Here is a 26,133-nt window from a genome sequence, read left to right as displayed (position 1 = left end):
GACCCACCTCCTAGAGTAATGGAAATAAAAACAAAAGTAAACAAGTGGGACCTGATTAAACGTAAAAGCTTTTGCACAGCAAAGGAAACTATAAACAAGGTGAAAAGACAACCCTCAGAATGGGAGAAAACAATAGCAAATGAAACAACTGACAAAGGATTAATTTCCAAAATATACAAGCAGCTCATATAACTCAATGCCAGAAAAACAAACAACCCAGTCAAAAAGTGGGGGAAACACCTAAACAGACATTTCTCCAAAGAAGACAAACAGATGGCTAACAAACCCATGGAAAGATGCTTAACATCACTCATTATTAGAGAAATGCAAATCAAAACTACAATGAGATCACCTCACACCAGTCAAAATGGCCATCATCAAAAATCTGCAAACAATAAATGCTGGAGAGGGTGTGGAGAAAAGGGAATGCTCTTGCACTGTTGGTGGGAATATAAATTGATACAGCCACTATGGAAGATGGTATGGAGATTCCTTAAAAAACTAGGAATAAAACCACCATATGACCCAGCAATCCCACTCCTAAGAATATACCCTCAGGAAACCAAAATTGAAAAAGACACATGTATCCCATTGTTCATTGCAGCACTACTTACAATAGCTATAACATGGAAGCAGCCTAGATGCCCATCAACAGATGAATGGATAAAGAAGTTGTAGTACATATACACAATGCAATATTGCTGCTGCTGCTAAGTTGCTTCAGTCGTGTCCGACTCTGTGCAACCCCATAGACAGCAGCCCACCAGGCTGCCCCGTCCCTGGGATTTTCCAGGCAAGAACACTGGAGTGGGTTGCCATTTCCTTCTCCAAAGCATGAAAGTGAAAAGTTAAAGTGAAGTCGCTCAGTCGTGTTCGACTCTTAGCAACCTCATGGACTGCAGCCTACCAGGCTCCTCCATCCATGGGATTTTCCAGGCAAGAGTACTGGAGTGGGGTGCCATTGCCTTCTCTGAATGGAATATTACTCAGCCATAAAAAGGAGCACCTTTGAATCAGTTCTAATGAGGTGAATGAACCTAGAACCTATTACACAGAGTGAAGTAAGTCAGAAAGAGAAAGAGAAAGATTGTATTCTAATGCACATATACAGAATCTAGAAAAATGGTACTGAAGAATTTCCTTACAGGGCAGCAATGGAGAAACAGAGGATAGACTTATGGACATGGGGAGAAGGGAGGAGAGGGTGAGATGTATGGAAAGAGTAACATGGAAACTTACATTACCTTATGTAAAATACATAGCCAACAGAAATTTGCTGTATGGCTCAGGAAACTCAAACCCGGGCTCTGTATCAACCTGGAGGGATGGGATGGGGAGGGAGATGGGAGGGAGGTTCAAAAGGGAGGGGATATATGTATACCTATGGCTGATTCATGTTGAGATTTGACAGAAAAAAATAAAATTATGTAAAGCATTTATCCTTCAAGGGAAAAAAAATAGTTCTAAGAGCAAAGTTTATGGCAATACAGGCCTTTCTCAAGAAAAATCTCAAAATCTGGTATTTGAAACAACAAAAAGTGTCCAGAGTCAGCAGAAGGAAGGAAATAATAAAAATATAAAATGAAATAAAATATAGATCAGAAATAAATAGCTATAGAAAAGACCTGTGAAACCAAAAGTTGGTTTTTCCAAAGGATAAAGAGCCAAGATTACCAAGAAGAAAAGAGAGAGGACCCAAATAAAATAAGAAATCAAAGAGGAAAAATAATACTCAATACCATAAATACAAAAAAAAAAAATAAAATGAATACAATGAACAGTTATATGCCAACAATTTGGACAATCTAGAAGAAATAGATACATTTCTAGAAACATACATGACTGAACCAGGAATAGACAATCTGAACAGACCAATCAGTAGTGATGAAATTGAATTTGTAATTAAAATAATAAATTCCAAGTAACAAAAGTCCAGGACAGAATGGCTTCACAGGGGGAGTTCTATCAAACATATAAAGAAGAGCTCATACCTACCTTTCTCAAACTATTCAAACAAAAATGGAAGTGGGGGGGGGACACTCCCAAATTCATTCTATGAGGCCACCATTACCCTATACCAAAACCAGATAAAGACCCTACAATGAAAGAAAATTACAGGCCAATATCCTGATTAATATAGAAGAAAATACCGTAAACAAAATATTAACGTACCAAATTTGATGATATATAAAAAGAATCATACCCAATGATCAAGTAAGATTTATTCCAGGAATACAAGGATGGGTCAGTATTCACAAATAAATCAATGTGAGACATCATGTTAACAAAAGGAATGGTAAAAATCACATAATCAATAGATGCAGAATAAAAGCATTTGACAGTTTAATAGCCATTCATGATAAAAATTCTCATCAAAATTGGGACATATCTCAATCGAAGGCTGAGAAAACAGGGCAGTTTGGGGACAGGAATGAGAGTAAGATTTTTCACCATATCTTTTTATATATTTTTGTAAATGTTATAATTTCAATTCCTAAATCAAAATGTTATTAAAGAAAATGCAAAATCCTTTGTTGTACATAATCCAGACAATGAAAAGGATCTCACTGTCAAATGGTCCAAGATGTTTATTTTACAAATGAGTAAACCAAAGCCTGGAGAAGGAAATGGCAACCCACTCCAGTATTCTTGCCTGGGAAATTCCATGGACAGAGGAGCCTTGCCAACTATAGTCCATGAGGTGGCAAAGAGTCAGGCACAACAAAGAGTGGGCAAAGAGTTCTAGTGACAATAACAAACCAGGATCATCAAGGTTAAGAGAAAAATACCCTGGGACCAATGGGACTCAAGACTTCTTGATTTCTCAAGCTGGGGAAACCCTACTGTCTGTTCTCAACTTGCCCTTCTAATCATTCCCTCATTACCCTGTTCCTCAGCCTTGGCTTCTGAGATTAAAGAGCCTACCCCACTTCACACCAGGGACCAATCACTTCCAACAGTCAGCCTCAGGGTGTCTAGCTCTCAGCACTGGCATCCTGCTTGTCTAGACCTCCTGTCTCCTGATTCCTTTGCCTAGCATTCTGGTTTCAATTACCTGCTGCTGGCCCCCCCTTCCTCCTTTGGGAAGACCCATAGCTACTCTGTCCTTGGGCTTTCTGATCTCAGTACCTCCAGACTGCATGTATGCTCTCTAGACTGACCTTGGGAAAGATCAGTTCTTTGTTGACCACTTAGCATGTTTTCACCAGATGAGCCCCACTTTTTGTACAAAGGATAAGAATGAAACACTAATTCAGTGACCTAGTGAAGTATCACTAACAAGCTAGAAGATGATACACAAGCTAGAAGATGATACACCCTTTACCAATTTCAAGACACTCAGATGGCAGGAATTGATAGGCTCTTTTCAGCCATTCATAGCATCTGTTCACTTTGTGAAAATGTGTACAGAAAAAGAAAATGTGTACATATTGTATAGACAGCTGTACACATGTGCAGTTTTCACACTTTTCTTTATATATGTTACACTGCAATAAAATGTTTTTCTAAAAAAACATTTTCCACAAGTTTTTGGTACAAGTCCTATTTGGAACTTTATGTCCTTTTAATGTCATAACATTGTTTATGCTTCTCTGTCACAGTCTTCTCAGAGGCAAATTTTTATTGTTTTATCACTTATGCTGCCAGCAGAATGTCTTGTTTGCAAATGTTGATTGGATTGAACATAAAAATTTCTGCATAGGTCCCTTAAAAAATATGCTATTCTATGAATGCCAAGTTGACCTAGAGCCATACCATTCTGCGCCCAATAAGCAGTAGGACACATTGAGTTGAATCAGAATTCAAGTGAATCAGGTATCATTTCCTCCATGAAGACCCTTGGCCTAAACCTGTGACTGTAGGAGAGAGAAGAAGGGATTATATACAAAGCAACAGAAGAACAGAAAGAGTTTTCTCCATACTTACATCTCTGATATTAGCTTGAAGTACAGAGGTGATGAATGTTGGTAAGAATGATGTCAGGACAAAAAAATGCCAGTAATCACTGAAGTAAAAGATGAGAATGCTCCAAAGTGGTAGTGATTTGATCATAGCTTTAGTGGGAAGAGACCAGCCTGGTGGAGAACCCTGGAAGAAAGTACATGTCAATATCAGATATGTATCTGAAGATCAAAGCTCTGCTCTACTGAAGTCTTCACCACTGAGACATCCAGACAGACATGGGGAAATGGCAGAGGAGTTCCCCAGTGTACCTCTTGAGCCAGTGAACAGACGATATATTCCTTCTCTCTAGTGCTAATAAATGGATGACTCACAGGGTCATCATAAATGACAGCAAACCAGAGAAAAGAACAGACACAGCCAATTCCACCTTAAAAAAGAAAAAAAAAAAAGGTTCTACTTAGTATAGAATTGGACTTCTATCAGTTTGATTCTGCCTTTAGATGATTCCTGTGGTTAGCATAATGGCCCCATACTCCCCTCCTTCCTGCACGTATCCCTTACATAGGCTTATCATAGATCGAGGGTACTTCCTTACCACTTGATTTTTGTCTTGGCCACGTAACTTGCTTTTACCAGTGGCATGGGGCAATTCAGAGACTAGGCTTTAAGAAGCACTGCATTTTTTCACTTGTCCTCTTGTGCCTTAGCCATTGGCATGGGAAGAACATGCTCCAGCTTGTCCACTCTCTAACGCAGATGAGAGACACAGAGAGCAGACCTGCTGAGCTGTCCCACAAAACTAAGAGACTAAATGCTGGTTGTTTAAAATCGCTGAGTTTGGGGAGGTTTTGAAATGCACCGGTAGTAAGGCTGTACATTGCTGCTAAAAGTTCTTAGTGTGTTCATCCCATGTGCTTGCAAATGCCCTCATTGTTGAAGTTACCAGTCAGCATCCCCCCTGCTAGTCACGCTTCACAAAGTTTATGTTTTATTAAATCTTTTCTTATTTCTCTCTAACACTTAATGGTTAGCAGCAGTATATACAGTATATATGCAGCTGATTGCCCAGATAATTTCTGGATATAGAATGAAATTAATCCTCAGCAAAGAAATTGTTTAATATATACATTATTACAGTGTTGGACAACTCAACTTTATTAGTATTGAGTGGAAACATTCTTTCCCTTTTTAGAATCTTAAGGGAGTCTTCTTCTCTTCATGTGTTAGCTTGTTGTTTATACAGTCCTTCCCAAATATAGAACAGCCACCATATGCCAGGCATTTTGCTACATGTTGAGAATATAAGAGTATAAAGACATGATCGTGTCATCAAGGAACTTAAAAGCAAGAGAGGAGGGGAGTGAGAGAGATGAAAATTAGCACTGTTGCACGTTGAGGATGGAGGATGTTAACATTGATTCAGTAATATTTAGTGAGTTCTTATTTTGTGTATATTATTTACCTTTTCCCAAAACCAGGAGCACAGTGAGCCTCTCTCATTCCCTGAAAATTTTGTAATGTGTGCTTCTGAAAGTTTCCATGACAGAGCCTTTGAAGGCTGATATGCTATAGTATAGTAAACAATCTTCATACACTTTTATTCTCAGCAGAATTACTGACCTGATGTTATAAGAATCCTGGATCTAAGACTATTATCCTCTAATGAAAACACCAATGAGACCAGTAAGTTCCACTGGAATCAGGCAGTTTGCAGATGGGATTCCAGAGAATGTTTCAAAAATCAAACAAACACAAAGATTAGCTGAAAGCATTTGGGAATATTTCACACAGGGCTGGGTAAAGGCAAAATTGTGTGGTAGAATGTCACCTCTGGAACACTGATCTTCGGAAACTTTCCCAACATCTCTATATTATTGTCCATTCCTGAGCCTCACGTGATCTGCTCTGTCCTGCAGCCTCTATTGATTGACTCTCTACTCCAATCAGTATTTTACCTAAGATGACATCATATTGGGTTTCCCAGGTGGCAGAGATAAAGAATCTGCCTACGAATGCAGGAGACACGGAGTTTAACCCCTGTCGGGCAGATCCCCTAGAGAAGGAAATGACAACCCACTCTTGTATTCTTGCCTGGGAAATCCCATGGACAGAGGAGCCTGGCAGGCTACAGTCCATGGGGTCACAAGGAGTCTGACACACCTGAGCATGCACGAAGGTCAAATTGCCATAATTTTCTGGTTGTAATAATAACAGAAATTTAAAAGAATGTATTGAATAAATTTTTGTTGTTTAGTTGCTAAGTCGTGTTCGACTCTTTTGCAACTCCATGGACTGTAGCCCACCGGGCTCTTCTGTCCATGGAATTTCCCAAGCAGGAATACTGGAGTGGGTTGCCATTTTCTTCTCCAGGGGATCTTCCTGATCCGGGGATTGAACCCATGTCTCCTGCATTGGCAGGCAGATTCTTTACCACTGAACAACTGAGGAAGCATTAAATAAACAGCATAACTAAAAATATAATCTCACTAAGATTACATATGCAGCATTTTATGAAAGAAATCCCTCTGAGGTCCTTTGTGGGTTCAATTTAGAAGCAAGAAGGAACATTATGATGCCTTTAAACTCATCAGGTTATTCTAGCTCTACACTCAGGATATTAAAACTTAAATGTCACTTGCAAGATTCACCACATAATTAGCTCTGAACATTATCTACTAGGATTTGGTTAACCATAGATGACCTACATCACAGAAATCATGCCCAACAGTCTTGGCCATAAAACAAAATTCTGAGATTTGAAAAGCACAAACTCACCAAAGATATAGAAGACATAAGGCCATCCTATAGTCTGGCAGAGGTAACCACCAACAAGGAAGATGATGAAGCAGCCCAACGCTGACCCTAAACAGAAGATGTGAGGATGTTCTGGGTGAAAAGATCAGACTCGAGACTCTAGGTGCTTCCTATAGACCAATGTCATTACAAAGCTAAGCTGCAACCCAGGCTACCTAAGTTAGATTCTGCTCCTTCACTCAGTAGCTGTGTGATTCTGGAAAAGTTATCAGTCTGTTTGTGTCTCTTATTCCCTTATGTGTGAAATGGAAATAATTATGTTACTGAGTTACAAGATTGCTTTGAGACTAAAATGAAATTAAAAGCACTTGCAAGAATGTTTGGTGTCCAGGAAGCATTTGGTTATGATCAAGAAAGATAGGATAGTTTAGGTTAGGTCTTGTAAAGCAGGGAGACAGAGTACTTAGGGCATAAGGTTTGGCTTCTGTTGATAGGCTGTGGCAGAGTACTCTTGGACAGAGCATAGTAAAAGTCGCTAAAAAGTCATGTCCAACTCTGTCCAGTCCACCCAATGCCGTGTAGGTGTCCGACTCTTTGCAACCCCATGGACTATACGGTCCATGGAATTCTCTAGGCCAGAATACCAGAGTGTGTAGCCTTTCCCTTCTTCAGGGGATCTTCCCAACCCAGGGATCGAACCCAGGTCTCCTGCACTGCAGGCAGATTCTTTACCAGCTCAGCCACAAGGGACAGAGTATACAAGGTGATAATTATGGTATCAATTACCTGCTATAGCAATGGTGATGAGTTGACTCCTTTCTTGTGGTGGAGCCCATCTAGCCCAGATTGAATACTGACTTGTTAATAACACAACCTGAAATAAAAAGTTGATTCTTGGCTATCTGAGGTCATTTTGGAACCTAATTCTACGTGTACTTAGAAAAGGTCTTGGTACCTGGACCATGCCTTGGATGACCCGTAGAACAATGAGCACAGTCACTCCAGTATCAGCTGCTAGTGGAGTGAAGAGGGCCAGGAATGAGGTAATAAACATGCAGGTACCAGACAAATACCTGGTTCCAAATACTTCAGCCATGTAGCTACTGGGAATTGGAGCCAAGAATGAGCCGTAGCTGAGTGAGCTGAGGATGATCCCCTGAATTTCAGGACTCCAGTCATACGCAGCAGCCTAGATGACAAACAGAAACTCACTGTTTGGAGACTCAACAGTTTTTATCATGAGGACTTAAGATACAAGAAAATGATTGACAGTTCTCTTTCCTTTTACCTCTCTCCAGTTCTTCAATCTACCAATTTTATCAGTAAAACCTAAATATATGCCCAATAAACTGTTTCCCTTACTCACTTCCCCAGCTACACAATTAACTGAGAACCTGTAAAGAAAGAAAACTTACAAAGAAGAAGGCATTATAGGCAAGGTAATAAAAAAATATGTGAAGAAAGAGAAAATAGACATAAATCTGTAGAACTAACTTTTTGGTGATTTTCATTGTTGTAGGGGAAGGATTTACTTCCACTAAATGCTAAAGATCTGTTCCTTTCATTCTAACTGTAATCCCTAGGTACACTTGTAGACACTAGTTAAAATCTCAGATGCATATTATGCTTTTGTGTAATATGGTTCTTTGAACATAGTATATCTTAGCACATAACTCTTTAGGTCAAAACATTTGAGTCAAAGAAAGGATCCAGAGTTTCATTAAACTTACCACTGCCTTAGATTCGTTCAGAGTTTTGTTCCAGTTGTCCTGGGAGTCAACGGGTGGCCTCTCTATGGAGGCATTGGATGAACTGGGCAGAGTTGTGTTGTTCACCATAACTGGCAAGGCAATGCTCATGTTCATTTGTTGGGTGGAAATCGAAAGATTACACAGATGCAGGATAAGGGCTAGCCCATGTCGAACTGAACAAAAGCCTGAGACAAGAGGTACAGAAAGTCTTATAAAAGGGTGCTTTGTCCCACCCTTCCTAAGTCTGGATGTGGAAGAAGATTGCGGTCCGTCTGTGAAGCAGAAATGCAGAGAGAGCAGAAGTGACTCTGTCGGTGTTCAGCAAACACCTGTACCCCTTGGAGTACGGGTATGGGGAGTGGATAACTCCATCAGAACCATTATTTAAGCAGAGACTTGAAGAATATATGGAATTGGCCAGAGGAAACGAAAGAGTTTCCTAGTCAGTGTCCTGGCATGTGCTGATGAGAGCAGAAATAGAAAGAAGTAGACTTAGGGAAAGAATTAGCTGAAAGTTGTGATTGATTGGATATGGATAGTAAGAGAGAATTTGTTGGAAATGATTCCCAAGTGCCCCACTTGGACAGCTGGGATGGCTTTCAGTACCAAATGTAACCAGGAACATGGTAGATTAATATGTCCGGGGGCTGAGAAGAAATGAGATTTGAAAGGAAGGTTAGTTAGACCATAGATGTATTTAAACATTATCTTGATACTATAATCCAGGCTTGCACATAATTTGCCGGTGATCCATGAGAACTCTGAGGTTATCCCTGGGGTTGAGTCCAGATACATTAGTTTGACAACAGCTGATAGAATTGATTCATTATCCCTGGAGAGAAATCCCAGAGGTATGATGTGTGATCACTGTCCTTGGGGCAGGTGGATGCCCCATTTCCTGGCTCCTGCAAGGGAGCAAACAGTTGGGATGGCCAGCACTGTCCCCAGTTGTGTAGCAATACTCTTGTTAGGTTCCAGGAATTGACAGATCCCCACCTTTGGTTTAACTCTGGGAGCATTTAGTTGAAACTCTCCCCTCCCCCATCCACAAAATTTATACTAGAATTTTGATCAATATCATATTGATATGGCAGATTAAGAGGGATTGCTGTATTTATAGTATTGCCTTCTCTTAGCCAAGAGCAGAGATGGCTCCCCATGTATTCAAGTTCTTTTCTTTGTGCTAAGGTAGAATTTTATAGTTAATCTTTAGTCAAGTCACAAGCTTTTTAAAAATACTTTTCTGTGGTTTCTTAACTGAGTCATTTTCCCCTGTCATTATCATCTTCTCCCACTTAGATTTAGACAAGAAAATCAAACACATACACAGGTTATGTACAAAAAAATGGGAAAAAATAGATGATTGTTTTTGCCATTTTATTCTCTTGGGTAATTTTATTCACTGGCAGTTTCTAAACACCGGTAAATAGGAATGGTGAAAATGGGCAGTCATGCAGTACCTGAATCTACTACTAGGAATACTTCTCACTTTACTTATTAGGTATGTCGCTAGGTGGTGGTGGGAATTATGCTTTTATTGTATTAAGCTATCCTATTTTTATTTTTATGAGAATGTAATAAGTTTGATCAACTGTATTTTAATCATAGAGCCAGACTCCTGGATCTGCTTTCTTTACAGCTGTGTGTTCTTGGGAAAGTCTCTGAACTCTTGTGGCTTCAATTATTTCACCTGTAGATTAGGTTAACAATAGAGATTCAAGGTGCTGTGATGAGATTTGAAAGTTTATATAAGTTTCTTATTGAAAAAAAAAATGGCAACCCACTCCAGTATTCTTGCCTGGGAAATTCCATGGATAGGAGTGCCTGGCGAGCTACAGTCCGTGGGGTCACAAGAGTCGGGCATGACTTAGCTACTAAACAAAAACAGCAACAGCAATATAAATTCATTATAGCTATTAGTATTCAAGTGGCCATATATTCTTAGAATGACCTCTTCTTAATAGGCTGTTTTAATGAAAACACATGATTTATTTTTTGACTATTTTAGCTGGAGTTTTACATTAGCATATATAACTGAGCTTAATTTGTAGTCTGTGAATGTGTGTGTATGTGATTTTTTGCCATGCTAGCTTTGTAAAGAAAGGAAGTTTTAAGTTTTCCATCTTAATCTGAGATCTGAAGTATTTTAGATACATAGTCATTTTCTCTTTTCTTAATATTTTTTTTTTATTACAGAACAGTTTCAGACTTAGAGTTATTGAGCTCCTGTAGACCTCATTGGAGAAGGAAATGGCAACCCACTCCAGTGTTCTTGCCTGGAGAACCCCAGGGACGGGGGAGCCTGGTGGGCTGCCGTCTCTGGGGTCACACAGAGTCGGACACGACTGAAGTGACGCAGCACAGCAGACCTCACACCATTTCCCCTATTATTAACATCTTAAATTGGTATGGCACAGTTGTCACAATTAATGAACCTACATTAATTAGTATTATTATCTAAAGCCTATTCTTCATTCAGAGTTCTTAGTTTTCACCTAATAGATTTTTTTTTCTGTCCCAGAATCCCATTCAGGGTCCCATAATCCAATTAATCACCACATGTGGGATCCTTTTGGCTGTGACAGTTTCTCTGATTTTCCTTATTTTTGATGATTTTGACAATTTTGAAGAATATCAGTCAGATATTTTGTAGATTGTCCTTCAACTTGGATTTGTCAAATGCTTTTCTCATGATTAGACTGAAATAATGTGCTTTTTGAAAGGATGACCATAGAGGTAGACTGCTGTTTTCATGACATCATATCAAAAATACATACTATCTATGTGAGCTCTCACTGATGATATTAACCTTGATCACCTGGCTTGAGGTAGTGTTTGCTAGGTTTTTTAATCGTGAAGTTAACTCTTTTTTTCTTTATCCCTTTCCATGCTGTGCTCTGGAAAAAGTCACATGCACAGTCCACACTTAAGGAGTGAAGAGCTTTATTTCACCTTCATCTCCATAAATTATTTAGATTTATTCTGCATGGAAAATATCAGTATTTTCAGCTCCTTAAAATTCTCATAGAATTTTCTAGTGAATCTACTAGGGGACAATTTGTTTTGTTTAAAAGGAATAACTTCTGAACAACTTTCTCACCTTATTACACAGTTTTGTTTTTTTTTTTTTTTTTTTGAGATGCACAATATTTCTTAATTCAAACTTACAAATTATATTTTCAGGGAAGATCATGTACTTTATTCCCCCGTAATTAGCACCTTATACCTTTTAAATGCTTCTCTCCCCCTTTCTCCCATGATTGCTTTATTTAATCTCTCTAATGAATCTGAGTAGTGAATTGTCTTATTGCTGTTGAATAGAATCTTCTTTATCAAGAAATCAGTCCTTATATATATTTTCCATTTCAATTCCTTTCATAATTTGAGCTTACATTTTCTATACATTTAAGTTGTCTTCTTTGGCTTTCTATATACTTTCCTTGAAGTTATAAACTCAGTAAACTGGATGTTTAACTTACTTTTATTTACTTTTGAAGAATCTTTGTTACTTTCTTCACACCCGTTATCTTTTTTACAATTATTTATTTATTTTTGGCTGTGATGGGTCTTTGAGGGTTTTTCTCTAGTTGTAGCAAGTGGGGGCTACTCTCTAGTTGTGGTGTGTGGGCTTCTCATTGCAGTGGCTTCCCTTGTTCTAGAGCCACACCCCAGGCTCTAGAGCACAGGCTCAATAATTGTGGTGTACAGGCTTAGTTGCTCCACTGCTTGTGGGATCCTCCCAGATCAGGGATCAAATCCACGACTCCTGCATTGGCAAGAGGATTCTTTATGACTGAGCCACCAGAGAAGCCCCACATCTATTATCTTTTGAATCATTTCCTTACTGGGGCTTCCCTGGTAGCTCAGATGGTAAAGAACCTGCCTGCAATCCAGGAGACTTGGGTTCGATCCCTGGGTCAGTAAGACCCCCTGGAGAAGGGAATGGCTACCCACTCCAGTATTCTTGACTAGAGAATTCCATGGATAGAGGACCCTGGCAGGCTGCAGTCCAAGGGGTCACAAAGAGTTAGACTCAACTGAGCGACTAAGCCTCAGTTCTACATTGCTGATTTGATTTTTTACAGTGATAATTTCTTTCCTTGCTACTACTAATTCTGTTTTAGTTCTGAAGTGACATTTTTTTCTCTTTAGTTTCCTTTATCATCTTCTTTCATATTTTCCTGTTGATTTACTTCATACATGCTAAGCTTTTTTTTTAAGTATTCTTGAGAACTTGGAGAAATGTGAAATGAAAATACTCTTCAATTTCCCCAAATAAGCAAAGCACTGTAATATAACGGTTAATAATCAGACCACTGTAGTTTAAATCCAGATAATACCTGTTTGTGCCTGGATGACTTAAATGAGTCCTTAAATGAGGATTTAATCCCTCTGTACTTGAGTTCTTGCTCCATAAAAATGGAGATGATGCTGGCAGCTTGATGTGATTCTCGTGAGGTTTCAGTGAATTAATTCATATAAAGTGCTCAGTACTTGATAGACATGCCTTCATTATGCAGTGATCTCTCTTTTATGTATTTGTTTCCTTTTCTGTGTGTGTGTGCTAAAGTACTAGATTGATCAAAGATGTTTTGGAAAAAGTGATCAAACCTTTTGGCCAACTCAGTATTTATATAGGTCCCTTGTGGTTCCCACCCATACCTCCAGTCTTGGACTATAAAAGTCAATCATGTAACCCTTGCAGTGGGCCACATTGACTGGTTGGAGGCCTGTTGCCGTGTGCGGACAGTATTATGTATGCATATGGTCAAGAGGCAGGTGGTGGGAAGATGGCCCCTTGGCATTTTTTCACCAATTCAGGGAAAACTAGCTATTCTTGCACTTTAATTCTACAATGACATTGCATAATTTGAGGAAAATCCTCACCCCCCCACCACCACCACCAATTTCCAAGTTAATTTCTGCAATTGTGTATGTTTTCCCCTGCTCTGTTGCACTGGCCCAAGATCCTAAGCTGCAGACCTTTAGAAAGACTGGTGAGCTGTGGAGGGAGAAACATCAAAATGTGGGCACAGAGCAGCCTCCCCCACCATATCCCAGTACTGCAGACCTCACCTTGTCTGTGGTGACCTCACCTGGCCTGTGGTCCACCAGCCTTGAGATGCTGGAGAGTATCTAAGCTGGAGAGCTTGACCTGGTGCTTCATAGTGCCATCCTCTTTCTGCTTGTAACATGGGGCCATGCTCCAAGGATGAGAGTTTTGTCTCCTCTTGGCATCCTCTTAATTTATCCAAATTATACTAAATCTAGCAAGGAGGCTTAGAATTTGTAGTGTGTGATAGGAATAATTCCCAAGTTTTAACCTAGGTAAAAAGATTTTCTCAAAGTGTTGTGCTTATTTTATTGATTTCTGTGACTATCAGAAAGGAACGTTATTGCAGACTCATCTTTCAGGGCCATTCCTAACATAGGCCAGGGTATATTTAACTCCATGCTGGATTTTGATAGGGAGCAAGGAAGCAGTGTCCAGTGTTGTTTATTAATTATCACTGCCAGGCCTGCCCTTCTAAATTTTTCACAGTAATAGATAAATACCTGGAAACTATAATCCTTAACCTACATGCAAGCAGGATTCCAATTACAAGAGCATTAGGACAAAGTTTGGAAGGCTGAACACAGTGAGAACTGAACACTGTGTGGAGGAGGCCACTACAGGGAGGAGTAGGAGGATCAGTGATGGTAGACAGGGTTTTTGCCTGGGCCTGTGGCACTCTCCTGAACACCACCCACTGTGTGCTGCACAGGATCGCTAGCTGTGTCCCATCCGTCCTACACTTCAGGATTTCCTGGAAGTAGCTAACTTGACTTCTTCTTCCCCAGCCTCCCAAAGTCTATGGACTATTTCCATCTTCTATATTAAACCTCTTTTTTTTTCTTGAATTACCTAAAGTGGCTTCCATTTATCTGACTGAACCCAGGCAGAAGCTCATGGGCCTTTGGTAGAGAAAGGATAGGAAGGTCAAGGTGATGTCTGTCCCTACCCTGCCATATGAACCCTTAATAGAGCCTGACCTCTGGCAGAACCTGAAGGTCCATCTCTTTTTACCTAGTATCTCTAGAGATATAGGAGCATAAGCAAGTCTTTTCTGTGGCCATGTGACCAGATATGACATAGAATGGGGGAGAGGGCATTTCCCCACATGCCATGGAAAGCTTGGATTTGATTCTCTGAGTATCTTAGAAGCACAATCATGCCCAGTAAAGATGTCAGTAATCTTTGGGGGTCCTGGCCCTGGGAGAAAGCCCCAACAGGGTCCTGAGAGTGAGATACAGAGGACCCAGCAGTGCCCAGTGAGAATGGGCTAGAGAGAGAGATGAGAATAATTGATGTTGGACGCCAACTGAAGAAGCAGCCAGCAAGGCTTATTCATAAGCATTTATGAGAAATACAAAATAACTAAGTGGGACATTTAGGGGTGGTTGAGGTTCTCTCTTATAAGGTGGGAGGAGAATCAGCCAGAACAAAAGATGAATGTTATTAGCATAATGCCATTTGTGATAACAGGCTGGGGTCAAGAAGTGGTCAGCAGGGGATAAAGCAGCATGGTGGGGTGGATGCCCTAAAAGACTATGGAAGAAACTAGAAAGATCACATTAAGTTCCACTTTTAGACAAATTAGCCCAGATTTCCAATGACTGCTGAAAAGTAGACTGAGGAAGAAAAACTGTAAGAGAGATGATTATGATAGTGAAGTTTATACAGTGCTTAACTACGTGCCAGGCATTGTTCTAAATGGTTCACATATTATAACTAATTTAATCCTCATGGAAATCCTATGAGATAAATACTGTTGTTACCATCTCATTTTTACAAATAAGGAAACTGAGACACAGAAAATTTAAGTAACTTGCCTACGGTCACACAGCTCATAAATTGCAAAATCAGGATTGCAAACATAGGCAGTCTAGCACCTTAATCTGTACTCTTACCCAATATGCTATATTGTACCATGGAAACTGTTTATAAGTTCTCTGTAAGTTACTGATTTTTAGACAGAGAAAGTTGGGATAAGAAAATTTGGCCAATGGCATAGAGTTCAATAGGCTCCTGTTGTTTAGAAATGGATGGGATCTTAGAGATACAAATGCTTCCACTTTACAGATAAGGAAGCTGAGGCAATGGAAGAGTATTCATTAAATGTCAGATGGTAGTTAATTGTAGAGTGAGTAGTATTAAATAGCATGCATGTTTCCTGATTTCTTCTTTAATGGATAAGATTAGGCGAATCCCCTTTTCCTTAAGGCATGTAGACTTGCCAGCAGATATACTGGCTAAAATGTTGAGTCACACAAAGCATTCCATCTTGGTTAATGTTTTACTTTTAAAAAGCATTAACTTATGAAAAGCCTATATGCTTAAGAGAATTAGTGAATAAAATAGTTATAAGTCATTTAGAGTTTAGAGTAAAATAAGGTGTTCAACAGTTTCCCTTATGATGTATTATTGAAAAAGTATTAGTTGCTCAGTCATCTCACCCTTTGTGACCCCATGGACTGTAGCCCACCAGACTTCTCTGTTCATGGGATTTCCCAGGTAAGAATACTGGAGTGGGTAGCCATTGCCTTCTCCAGGGGATCTTCCCGACCCAGGGATTGAACCCAGGTCTCGCATTGCAGGCAGACTCTTTACCATCTGAGCCACCAGGGAAGCACCAATGTATTATTTGATATATTCTTGAAAAGCACTAAGTTGTAACTTAACTGAGAGGGAGGAGGATGTGTGACTTCTATGATATGGTGTAAAGAAAAAGCCTGTTCTCCTTGAGGTAGATCTAAATCTAGTTTAAGTGGAAAGATCAAATGGGATGGTCTCTGGACTTAGTATCAGAAAAACCTAGATTGGTTTCTATATTTTCTATCTGACATCTGCTCTAATTTTTTTTCTTTATCTCTACCTAACGTCTTGATGATCTAATGTCCTGATATCTACCTGTCCTATACACCTTCAAGGTTTCTTGCAAGAAATGAAGTAATTCTCAGTAAAAGTGCTTTACAGCTATTTAGAATTCTTGGCAATGTGTAGGATCAAGAAGAGGCTGTACATGACCAAACAGTGACATAGATCCCAGTTTTACCCACACCCTAGTACCTGATTTTACCTTTCCTGGAGGTTTGTACTTGAGCCATGTTTACAGTATCATTATTGGCAGGACCTCCCACTATGCTTCCGGCTTCTACCATATTAGACATTTTGATTCTCTTCTCCCAGACACTGGTGTTTACCTACTGAAATAAAAGCAAATATAAAAAGAGGTGTCCTATAGCATGGCCGCAATTCTTCTAAGAATTAGGAGGAAATGTTTAGTGGAAAAAGTGCTAGATTAGTGTTCAAGAGACATGATTTGTTGTCCAGATTCTATCACTACCCAAATGTGTAGTCTTGGGAATGGCATTTCTCTGCTTTTCTCAAATGAGGGATCTGGTCTGGCTTGCCCTAATGGATTGTAATATTCTTTCCAGTTCTATGTTTCCATATCTTTCAGCTGCTACCAGTAGCAACTGGATGTTAAAACCTGACAATCTTCTTTGAAATTTCACCCAGAAGATTCCAATAGATTAAATAACCTGAAAAACTAGGTCTACTAAATAAGATCTAGATATGCAAGATAGCATATTAAAAAGCAGAAACATTACTTTGCTAACAAAGGTCCATCTAGTCAAGGCTACAGTTTTTCCAGTGGTCATGTATGGATGTGAGAGTTGGACTGTGAAGAAAGCTGAGTGCCGAAAAATTGATGCTTTTCAACTGTGGTGTTAGAGAAGACTCTTGAGAGTCCCTTGGACTGCAAGGAAATCCAACCAGTCCATTCTGAAGGAGATCAGTCCTGGATGTTCATTGGAAGAACTGATGCTGAAGCTGAAACTCCAATACTTTGGCCACCTCATATGAAGAGTTGACTCATTGGAAAAGACCCTGATGCTGGGAGGGATTGGGGGCAGGAGGAGAAGGGGACGACAGAGGATGAGATGACTGGATGGCATCACCAACTCTATGGATATGAGTTTGGGTAGACTCCGGGAATTGGTGATGGACAGGGAGGCCTGGCATGCTGTGATTCATGGGGTCGCAAAGAGTCAGACATGACTGAGCAACTGAACTGAACTGATATAAGACAGAATCTGGCAAACATCTTTTTTACTATTTATTTATTGATTCTTGGCTGTGCGGGGTCTTCATTGCTGTGCATGGGCTTTCTCAGTGCTCGGGCTTCTCATTGCAGTGGCTTCTCTTGTGGCAGAGCATGGGCTCTAGGGAACATGGGCTCAGTAGTGGTGGCGTACAGGCTTAGTTGCCCTGTGGCACATGAGATCTCCCTAGGCCAGAGATCGAACCCATGTCCCCTGTGTTGGCTGGCAGATTCTTTACCATTGGATCACCAGGGAAGTCCTGAGAAAGCATCTTTTTAAATACATGTATTCAAAGATAGTATGAGATCTCTCCATGGATGTAATGAAAAATTAGAGGAATGAGCTTACTCTTCAGAAACCTTGGGCCTGGGGACAAAGCATCAGTTTTTGTCAGGGGCTTCTCAGGTCCTTATAGGGAATGGAGGATGAAGCCTAAGACTCATGCCAGGAAGGCAGCTTTAATAGAGATCTTGACATAGAGCCAGAAACCTCAAGGGAATTCAAAACTGAGTTAGAGGCTCTGCCCTTTGCAACAAGTGAGACAGCAATAGCTCTCATGTGCATTGTCCTGAGCCTCTCCTGAAAGTTACAAAAATTCATAACAATGTTTTGGGAAGTTGGAGTTTGGAATTCACATTGTCTTAACTATCTGAGAACTCTTGCTCAGCTGAAAAACTGAAGTAAGAAGAATTGGGCCTAGGCTGATCTGCTCAACACAGATCACTCAGAATTACTGAAGATGAAGCTCCACTTAATATGAATTCAAGATCCAAAATTATAAACACTCATAGAAGTGATCATCCAAGGCAAATCCTCAGACTCAGCACATAGCATGGTTAAACTGTTGAGAACTTCCAAAAAAACAGACTGCACTGATAAACACATTCTATAAGCATCCTTAAAATAACTCCAATACTTTGGCCACCTGATGCAAAGAACTGACTCATTGAAAAAGCCCCTGATGCTGGGAAAGATTGAAGGCAGGAGGAGACAGGAATGACAGAGGATGAGATAGTTGGATGGCATTGCCAACTCGATGGACATGAGTTTGAGCAAGCTCCAGTTGTTGGTGATGGACAGGGAAATTTGGCGTGCTGCAGTCCATGGGGTCACAAAGAGTCAGACATGACTGAGCAACTGAACTGAACTGAAAATAACTGAAGAAATAAAATATAAGAAGATAACAAAAGAATAGGCAGATTTAAGAAGGATACTGCTTGAAATACAAAAGACAAATTTAGACACTGTAATTGGAAACTAGCTGACTAGACATAGCTAATGAAAGAATTAGAGAAATAGAAGGTAGAGCTAAGTAAATTATATCAAATAAGGCTGAGTAAGATGATGAGGTATGATAGCAAAGTTAACAGACCTGGAAAATGGAGTGAAAAGGTCCAGTACACATTGAATAAGAATTCTAAGAGGAGAAAAAGAGAATTGGAGAGAGGCAATACTTTAAGAAATAATGAATCAGACTTATTTAGAACAGATGAAACATGATATTTCTCAGATTCAAGAATCACAATGAGTCTCAAGCCAACAAAATGAAATTTACACCTAGACATATCATAAGGACACTGTCAGATACAAACACAAGCTTTATTTATAATAATAGCTGCCATTAAAGGTCATTGACAAAAGGGAAGAAATCCATTTCAGTATGATATCAGATAGAGGAGTGGTGGTTTTTTTTTTTTTATAACATTTTCAAGATAATATAAAAAAGACAAAATACAGGAAAATAGGTAAAGAACAGGTAACTATCAGAACAGTAGACAAATACAGATGAACAACAAATGGGGCGAATGCACTCTGCCTTATTATGAAGGAAGGACATGGATGCCAAAGAACAATATCATTCTATTTATTACCCATCAACTTTCATAAATATTTAGAAGACTTTTATCACCAAGTTTAGGCAAAAGTGTGAATAAATCAGCTATTGTTTATAGAGGTCAAATTTCATCCCTTCCATCTGATATTGCTGCTTCATGGTGTCTGCACAGCCACACAGAGTATGTCCCAAGACACTCCTTGTAGCAATATTTGTAAAAGTAAAAAATCAGAAACAATAATCAATGATCATTAATAATTAAATTAAGTAAAGTATATGTAAACTTTAGAATACTATATAGCAATCAAAAGGAATTCACTAGATCTGTCTTTGTGACCCCGTGGACTGTGGCCCATCAGCCTCCTCTGTCCATGGAATTCCCCAGGCAAGAATACTGGAGTGGGTTATCATTCCCTTCTGCAGTGGATCTTCCCAACCCAGAGATTGAACCCTGGTCTCCTGCATTGCAGGCAGATTCTTTACTGTCTGAGCCACCAGAGAAGCCCTTTAAAAGCATATAAAAATTTAAAAGACGTGTTAGGTGAAAAAAAGTATGTTTGTAAAATAGTAAGTATAAGATTCTACAACTTTTCCATCTGTCTTTTAATTTCTTATATGCTTTTTAATGTAGATTCAATGGATTCCTTTTGATTGCTGTATAGTACAGTAAAATTTACATAAGTATAACATATGTATACATAATATCCCATTATGTAACTTATGTATTTGCAAGTGAATAGAAAATGATGAAAAGAAACTTTACACACTGAGACAGTGACAGCTCTCATCTACATTGTCCTGAGCCCTGGTTTTAAAGTTAAGATGCATGAATCTGGTAACACGGGTCATCTATGAATATATATAAGGGAATGAAGAGGACCATTGCCTTGGGAGGAATGGCCACATGGAAATTTAATCTATCTATAATGGCAACCCACTCCAGTATTCTTCCTGGAGAATCCCATGGACAGAGGAGCCTGGTGGGCTACAGTCCATGGCAAAGAGTCGGACACGACTGAAGCGTCTTAGCACATAGCATGGTGTTTAAATGTATTACAACAGTAATGAATTTGTGAGTTATTACTATGGTTAAAAATACATTTAAAACTGCAATAACAAAAAACTGTCACAAAAACTGGGGTCATAGTGTTTGAAGTGTCAGAATCTTTCATTCTGACACCTTCAAAAACCATGTGCACCCGTGTTCGTGCATGATAATGTGTTTCAATGGCTATTCACATAGTCCTGATTCCAATTTGACTGAACATATCCTATTCTGAGAGGAAAACGATAAGTGTTGCCTTTATTCTAAAGTGATGGGAGAGACTTGAGAAGGAGGAGGCTGCTGCACTCACTTCAAGGGCACAAACTGAGACAAACCTGAGAAAGCTTCTTTAGAGGAAGTTGCTGGTATGCGCATCTCTTATTCACCCTGACTTCATGAAAGAGATCAGGTGGATGCCGCCCCTTACTCCAAGTCAAACAATATTGTCTGCCTGCAACGGGATTGTCCAGAGCTTGACTTATGTCCCCTGGAGGTTGTGTGTGTGTGTGCACCACTATGTGTGTATGAGAGAGAGAAGGAAACTAATAAGTAACACAGATCTCAGAATCTAAGGCCATGGGGCGCCAACTCATGGCCTGAGGCTGCAGGGCAGAGAAAGGGCCCACAGCACATTGGAGGGTTGTGAGACTTCCCACAGGCAGCAGGTGCAAGGATGCCTGGACAGACACATGCAGGTTCCTTCTGAGCCAGATATGAATGACTAGAGAGGTCCAGGTTATAGCCTTCTAAAATCCTGCCAAGAAAACTGTCTTGAGGGACCACATGACTCCCCAAAATGTAAGGTGGAGTGCTGGATGCCCAACGGCTGACGGAGGAACAGTAAGGGCTGAGCAGAGGGGGCATGGGAGAGACTGATGGGTGTCCCAGCAGGGAACTCTCCAGAAGAGTAACGCTGAACATCCACCCAAGCCTAGAGAGCCCCAATGCCAGATCTTAAGAGTCCAGGGAACAACCGTACTTCCTGCCTCTTACCGATCACCCTAACTACCAGCCTGAAATGGATTAGAAGCCTCAGTTACCAGGAGGGGCAAGAGGAGTTGACAGAGAAAGGGAATGAGAAGCTAAACCAAATCTCCCACCACCACCCTCCCCAACCAGACCCAAGCTGGAGATGAGGAGAAGTTCTGCTTCTAGATAAAATTTGGGAGTTGTATGCTTTTCATCAGACTGGAGCCATGAATTATCACATGAGATTATTTGGAGGCTGAAAATAACCAATGGCTTTTTTACTCTCTGAAAATGATCAGAAAAGTTATGGAGCTAAGCAGAGGTAAAGGGAAGTGAGGGCAGGGCAGGAGTTGCTTGTAAAATAAAATTTCTCATTTCTCTCCATGGAGTACTACTTTAACATAAGAGCATGGATATATCTGATTCTTTGATGATATTGTTTTTAAGTGTAAATGGAAACATTGCATAATGTCTGTGTTGTGCACATCACAACTACAGTGAGTAGCGATTAATTAATACAACAGTTGCCTCATTACATCATTTTAAAACACAGAGATTATAGACCAAGGAGCCCTCCAGTCCATATTGAAATCAGAAACAAACTGAAAGTTGAATTGGAATTCAAATCATTGCTCATTGGCAAAATAGAGTGGGCCTGATAACTGACAAGAAACCTGTCACAAGAAGGGACTGAATATCCCGATATAACAGTAATTTATCATGCCTGTCTACCCCTTAGGGCAATTAGTTTGAAGACATAGCATTCAGAGTAACGTTTTTTCCCAAAGGTTATACCTATCAGGGAGCTTCTCACGTGGCTCAGTGGTAAAGAATCCGCCTGCCAATGCAGAAGACTCAGGTTCGACCCCTGGGTCAGGAAGATCCCCTGGAGGAAGAAATGGTAACCAGCTCCAGTACTTCTGCCTGGGAGATCCCATGGACAGAGGAGCCTGGCTGGCTACAGTCCATGGGGTCACAGAAGAATCAGACATGGCTTAGTGATTAAATAATGACAATACCTCGCAGGACTCTTCTAGTGTTCCAGCACCTGAAAGTTCACTGACCACTAGTTCATTGATCCCGTAAATATTTGTTGAACCAATAAGTGGAATATTTTGCTACCTTAGCTCTTTCTCTTGCGTTTATGACCAAAGGACTTAGTTTGCATTAAACTTCCCCTCTCCATACTTATTGTTACAGAAGTGCTTACTAGTTTTTCTGGTAACCAGCAATGATGTCAGCATATTGTCCACACCTGCATCCCTTACCCTGTATCTGCTTTGTCCCAATTTCCACTGCCTTGTTAACTCCAGCAAAGTCTCCGGGAGAGGCACAAAATGAAAAGAAAGAAGTACAGTATACTAACGCCTATATATGGAATTTAGAAAGATGATAACAATAACCCTGTGTACGAGACAGCAAAAGAGACACTGATGTATAGAACAGTCTTATGGACTCTGTGGGAGAGGGAGAGGGTGGGAAGATTTGGGAGAATGGCATTGAAACATGTAAAATATCATGTATGAAACGAGTTGCCAGTCCAGGCTCGATGCACGATACTGGATGCTTGGGGCTGGTGCACTGGGACGACCCAGAGGGATGGTATGGGGAGGGAGGAGGGAGGAGGGTTCAGGATGGGGAACACATGTATACCTGTGGCGGATTCATTTTGATATTTGGCAAAACTAATACAATTATGTAAAGTTTAAAAATAAAATAAAAATAAAAAAAAAAGAAAAATGAACAGGAATATCACAAATGGTGGATAATTATCTCCACCATTGGTGGAGATAAGATGTAGTTACATTTATTTCCGTTTTGAATTCGATGAATCATGCCAGACTTCAGCAAATATGTATATAATTTTATTAATATTTTCCCTAGTAAATCCCTCATTGAGACCAGATGTAAAAAAAAAAAAAAAGAAGATAATGACAGTAGCACTGACAACAACTTAGTAACCAGCGTCACTTTGCCAAATCTAACTACTTTACCTGGTTGTGTGAAGAAGTTATATCCAAGCTGAAATGGGAATGGTGAGAAAGAGGCAGCTCTGAGCAAGGGCATGCCAGGCAAAGAAACAAAGCAAGTTTGTCCAACATGACCAGGGCAGAGTGAGTGAGAAGGTCAACGGTGGGAGATGAGATCAAAGTGGTGGTCGAGGACACACCATGTGGGGTCCTGGGTAGGTAAGGGGACTGGATTTGCCTTGGCTGCTGCAGGGGGGCATGGTCTACAAGGGTCAAGACTGGGAACCAAGAGACTTGAGAAGAGGCTGTCATAGCTACCTATTCAAGAGTTAATGGTATCCGGGCTGGGCTGTCGTGGGGATCTGTTTTGTAGCTAGAGTCAAGAAGAATTGCTCATGAGGTGGATAGGGGGTCAGGAAAAGGGGAGTTTTTTTGGAGACTTCTAGAATTATGGCTTGAGTGAATGAGTGACTGGTGCTGTGCACTCAGTGGCAGTGGGGAGATAAGCAAGAGGAGAGCAAGCTTCCAGAAGAAAAACAGGAGTTTCATTTTGGACATGTTGGGTTTGAGTTGACTGTTTGATCCAGATGGGAAGACTGCCAAATAGGCATTGAGTCTATGAGTCGGTAGTTCAGGACACAGGGCTCAAGTAGAAATATAAATTTGCCTTATCTATTTACTTGGAGACCAGGAAATGAGGAAGAACCAGCAAAAAAATAGGGCCATTCATTCTTGTATCAATTTCCTATCACTTTCTCTGGCCAAGACTGTTTCTGTGTCTATTACCTTTGCATTAAATATATCCTGGTCATCAGCCTTTGATTAGTTCACTGTAGAATGAGACTTTTCCTTAAGGTACCAGGCAGAGCTATTAATAGCACAAATGTTATCTTTGTCTGGTCTCCGCACTGAGCATTTCCTGTATATAAGAACAGTTCATGGCTCTTATTCATAGGCCCCAAATTAAAGTTCTCTGCCCCAAACTCTTCACTCATTACCTACTTCCCAAAGCATTGTGGGATTTCATTTTGTTTTACTTTTCCCCCATGCATAAATTAATTGGAAAGGTCAAGTTTGTTTTGGTTATTTGATCTGTTAGCCCCTATGAAAATCTCCCTCTGTCAGAATTTACATTTATTGTCTCACCATAGATATGACTGATTTTTTTTTTAATTAATGCATCCCATAAAAACAAGCCCAGTTTAGGAATCTTAAACTACAGGCTATCTAGTCTAATTCCAATAAATGGGTGATATTAACTCTAAAAAGTATAATTTTAAATTATTGATTTACCTCCAGGTCTCTGTAGCCATCCTTTTGGATAATTTTATTCCCAGAGTTTTATTCCTTAGAGTTCTGGGACCCTGGTTTCTTTCTCACTTTTCAGAATTATCTCAGGAAAAGTCTCTTCCCCACCCCCAAAACAGCAATCCAAGCAGCTCTCTATGGGAAAACCCATTCTCATCATCTCAAAAGCAGAATATTAAAGAACAAAAGATGGAAGGCTCACCTGAGGGAGGTGGACTACAGGATCCTCATTCCATTCAAATAGATTTCTCTAAACATTCCCAAATTTCCTAGTCTCTAGGAGATAAATGATTACCCTGAACCTTTAGCCCCTGTGTTACCAAAGGGGAGTTTATTGGCTTAATGGTTTAATTTTAACTTTACTTTCATTGTCTCACTGACAAGTAGATCAAGCTTATTAAATCCTGCTCATGCTTCAGGCCCAGATGAGGCCACCACCATCATCCCTGATCTTCCATTTGGAATGGATGCTCCTCCTTATATAGGAGCCTGACAGCCCATGCTCCTGACAGCCCATGCTCCTTGTTTAAGCACTGGTGCTTTATGGGGTGGCTCAGGGTTATTATATTCTTCATGAGAAGGGCTATGTCTTGTCCCTTTTAAGCCCTCCCTCTGTCACCCTCTTGTTTAATACAACTAGGCTCTCCAGAGTAGAAATTTAATATATTTTGGTTAACTTTAATGATTTTTGTGGTTTTCTGATTATATCTATTTGCACAAAGCCACTGAGTTTTCTGTGAAAATAGACACCATGTGATTCTTCTCCATTTTTTTAAATTTAATTTTTCAATTGAAGAATAATAGTTTTACAGAACTTCCTGGTTTTCTGTCATGCATCAAGAATCTGCTCCCTTTTGTAACAAAACATTTCATAAGACAGGCATGCTTGTCCGTCTGCTCATCTCTGATTCTCTCTCTCTCTTTAAATTGAACTATATTTGATTTACAATACTATATTAGTTTCAAGTGTACAACATAGTAATTCAATATTTTATAGATTATACTCCATCAGTTCAGTTCAGTCACTCAGTCGTGTCCAACTGTTTGCAACCCCATGGACTGCGCATGCCAGGCTTCCCTGTCCATCATCAACTCCCAGAGCTTACTCAGATTCATGTCCATCAAGTCAGTGATGCCATCCAACCATCTCATCCTCTGTTGTCCCATTCTCCTCCTGCCTTCAATCTTTCCCAGCATCATGGTCTTTTCATGAGTCAGTTCTTTGCATCAGGTGGCCAAAGTATTGGAGTTTCAGTTTCAGCGTAAGTCCCTCCAATGAACACCCAGGACTGATCTCCTTCAGGATGGACTGGTTGGATCTCCTTGCAGTCCAAGGGACTCTCAAGAGTCTTCTCCAAACCATAGTTCAAAAGCATCAATTCTTCGGCACTCAGCTTTCGTCACACTCCAACTCTCACATCCATACATGACTACTGGAAAAACCAT

General features: G+C 40.1%; 1 protein-coding gene across 15 annotated transcripts in view; it reads right to left on the bottom strand.

Moving 5' to 3' along the window:
* Positions 1 to 25,001, bottom strand: part of SLC17A4 (solute carrier family 17 member 4) — a 101,678-nt gene extending 76,677 nt beyond the window's left edge. For 4 of the 15 annotated variants that reach the window (XM_044938256.1, XM_025266640.2, XM_044938255.1 and 1 more), the window contains exons 1-8: positions 24,890 to 25,001; positions 16,532 to 16,658; positions 8,391 to 8,683; positions 7,616 to 7,849; positions 7,447 to 7,534; positions 6,682 to 6,768; positions 4,215 to 4,333; positions 3,928 to 4,089 (exon numbers count right to left, since the gene is read on the bottom strand). In XM_044938256.1, the coding sequence (XP_044794191.1) occupies positions 3,928 to 4,089; positions 4,215 to 4,333; positions 6,682 to 6,768; positions 7,447 to 7,534; positions 7,616 to 7,849; positions 8,391 to 8,683; positions 16,532 to 16,622 (1,074 nt within the window). In that variant the 5' untranslated portion in view covers positions 16,623 to 16,658; positions 24,890 to 25,001. Of the gene's footprint in view, positions 1 to 3,927; positions 4,090 to 4,214; positions 4,334 to 6,681; positions 6,769 to 7,446; positions 7,535 to 7,615; positions 7,850 to 8,390; positions 9,059 to 16,521; positions 16,659 to 22,204; positions 22,296 to 24,165; positions 24,182 to 24,889 lie in introns of those variants that run through there. The other 11 variants (XM_025266656.3, XM_025266678.2, XM_025266695.2 and 8 more) reach the window with 11 other exon arrangements.
* Positions 25,002 to 26,133: the final 1,132 nt, after the last annotated feature.

Source organism: Bubalus bubalis, chromosome 2, assembly GCF_019923935.1.
Source record: "Bubalus bubalis isolate 160015118507 breed Murrah chromosome 2, NDDB_SH_1, whole genome shotgun sequence".
NCBI lineage: Eukaryota > Metazoa > Chordata > Mammalia > Artiodactyla > Bovidae > Bubalus > Bubalus bubalis.
Note: the sequence above shows the minus strand (reverse complement) of the source record. Positions and strands in the feature narration are given on the sequence as shown.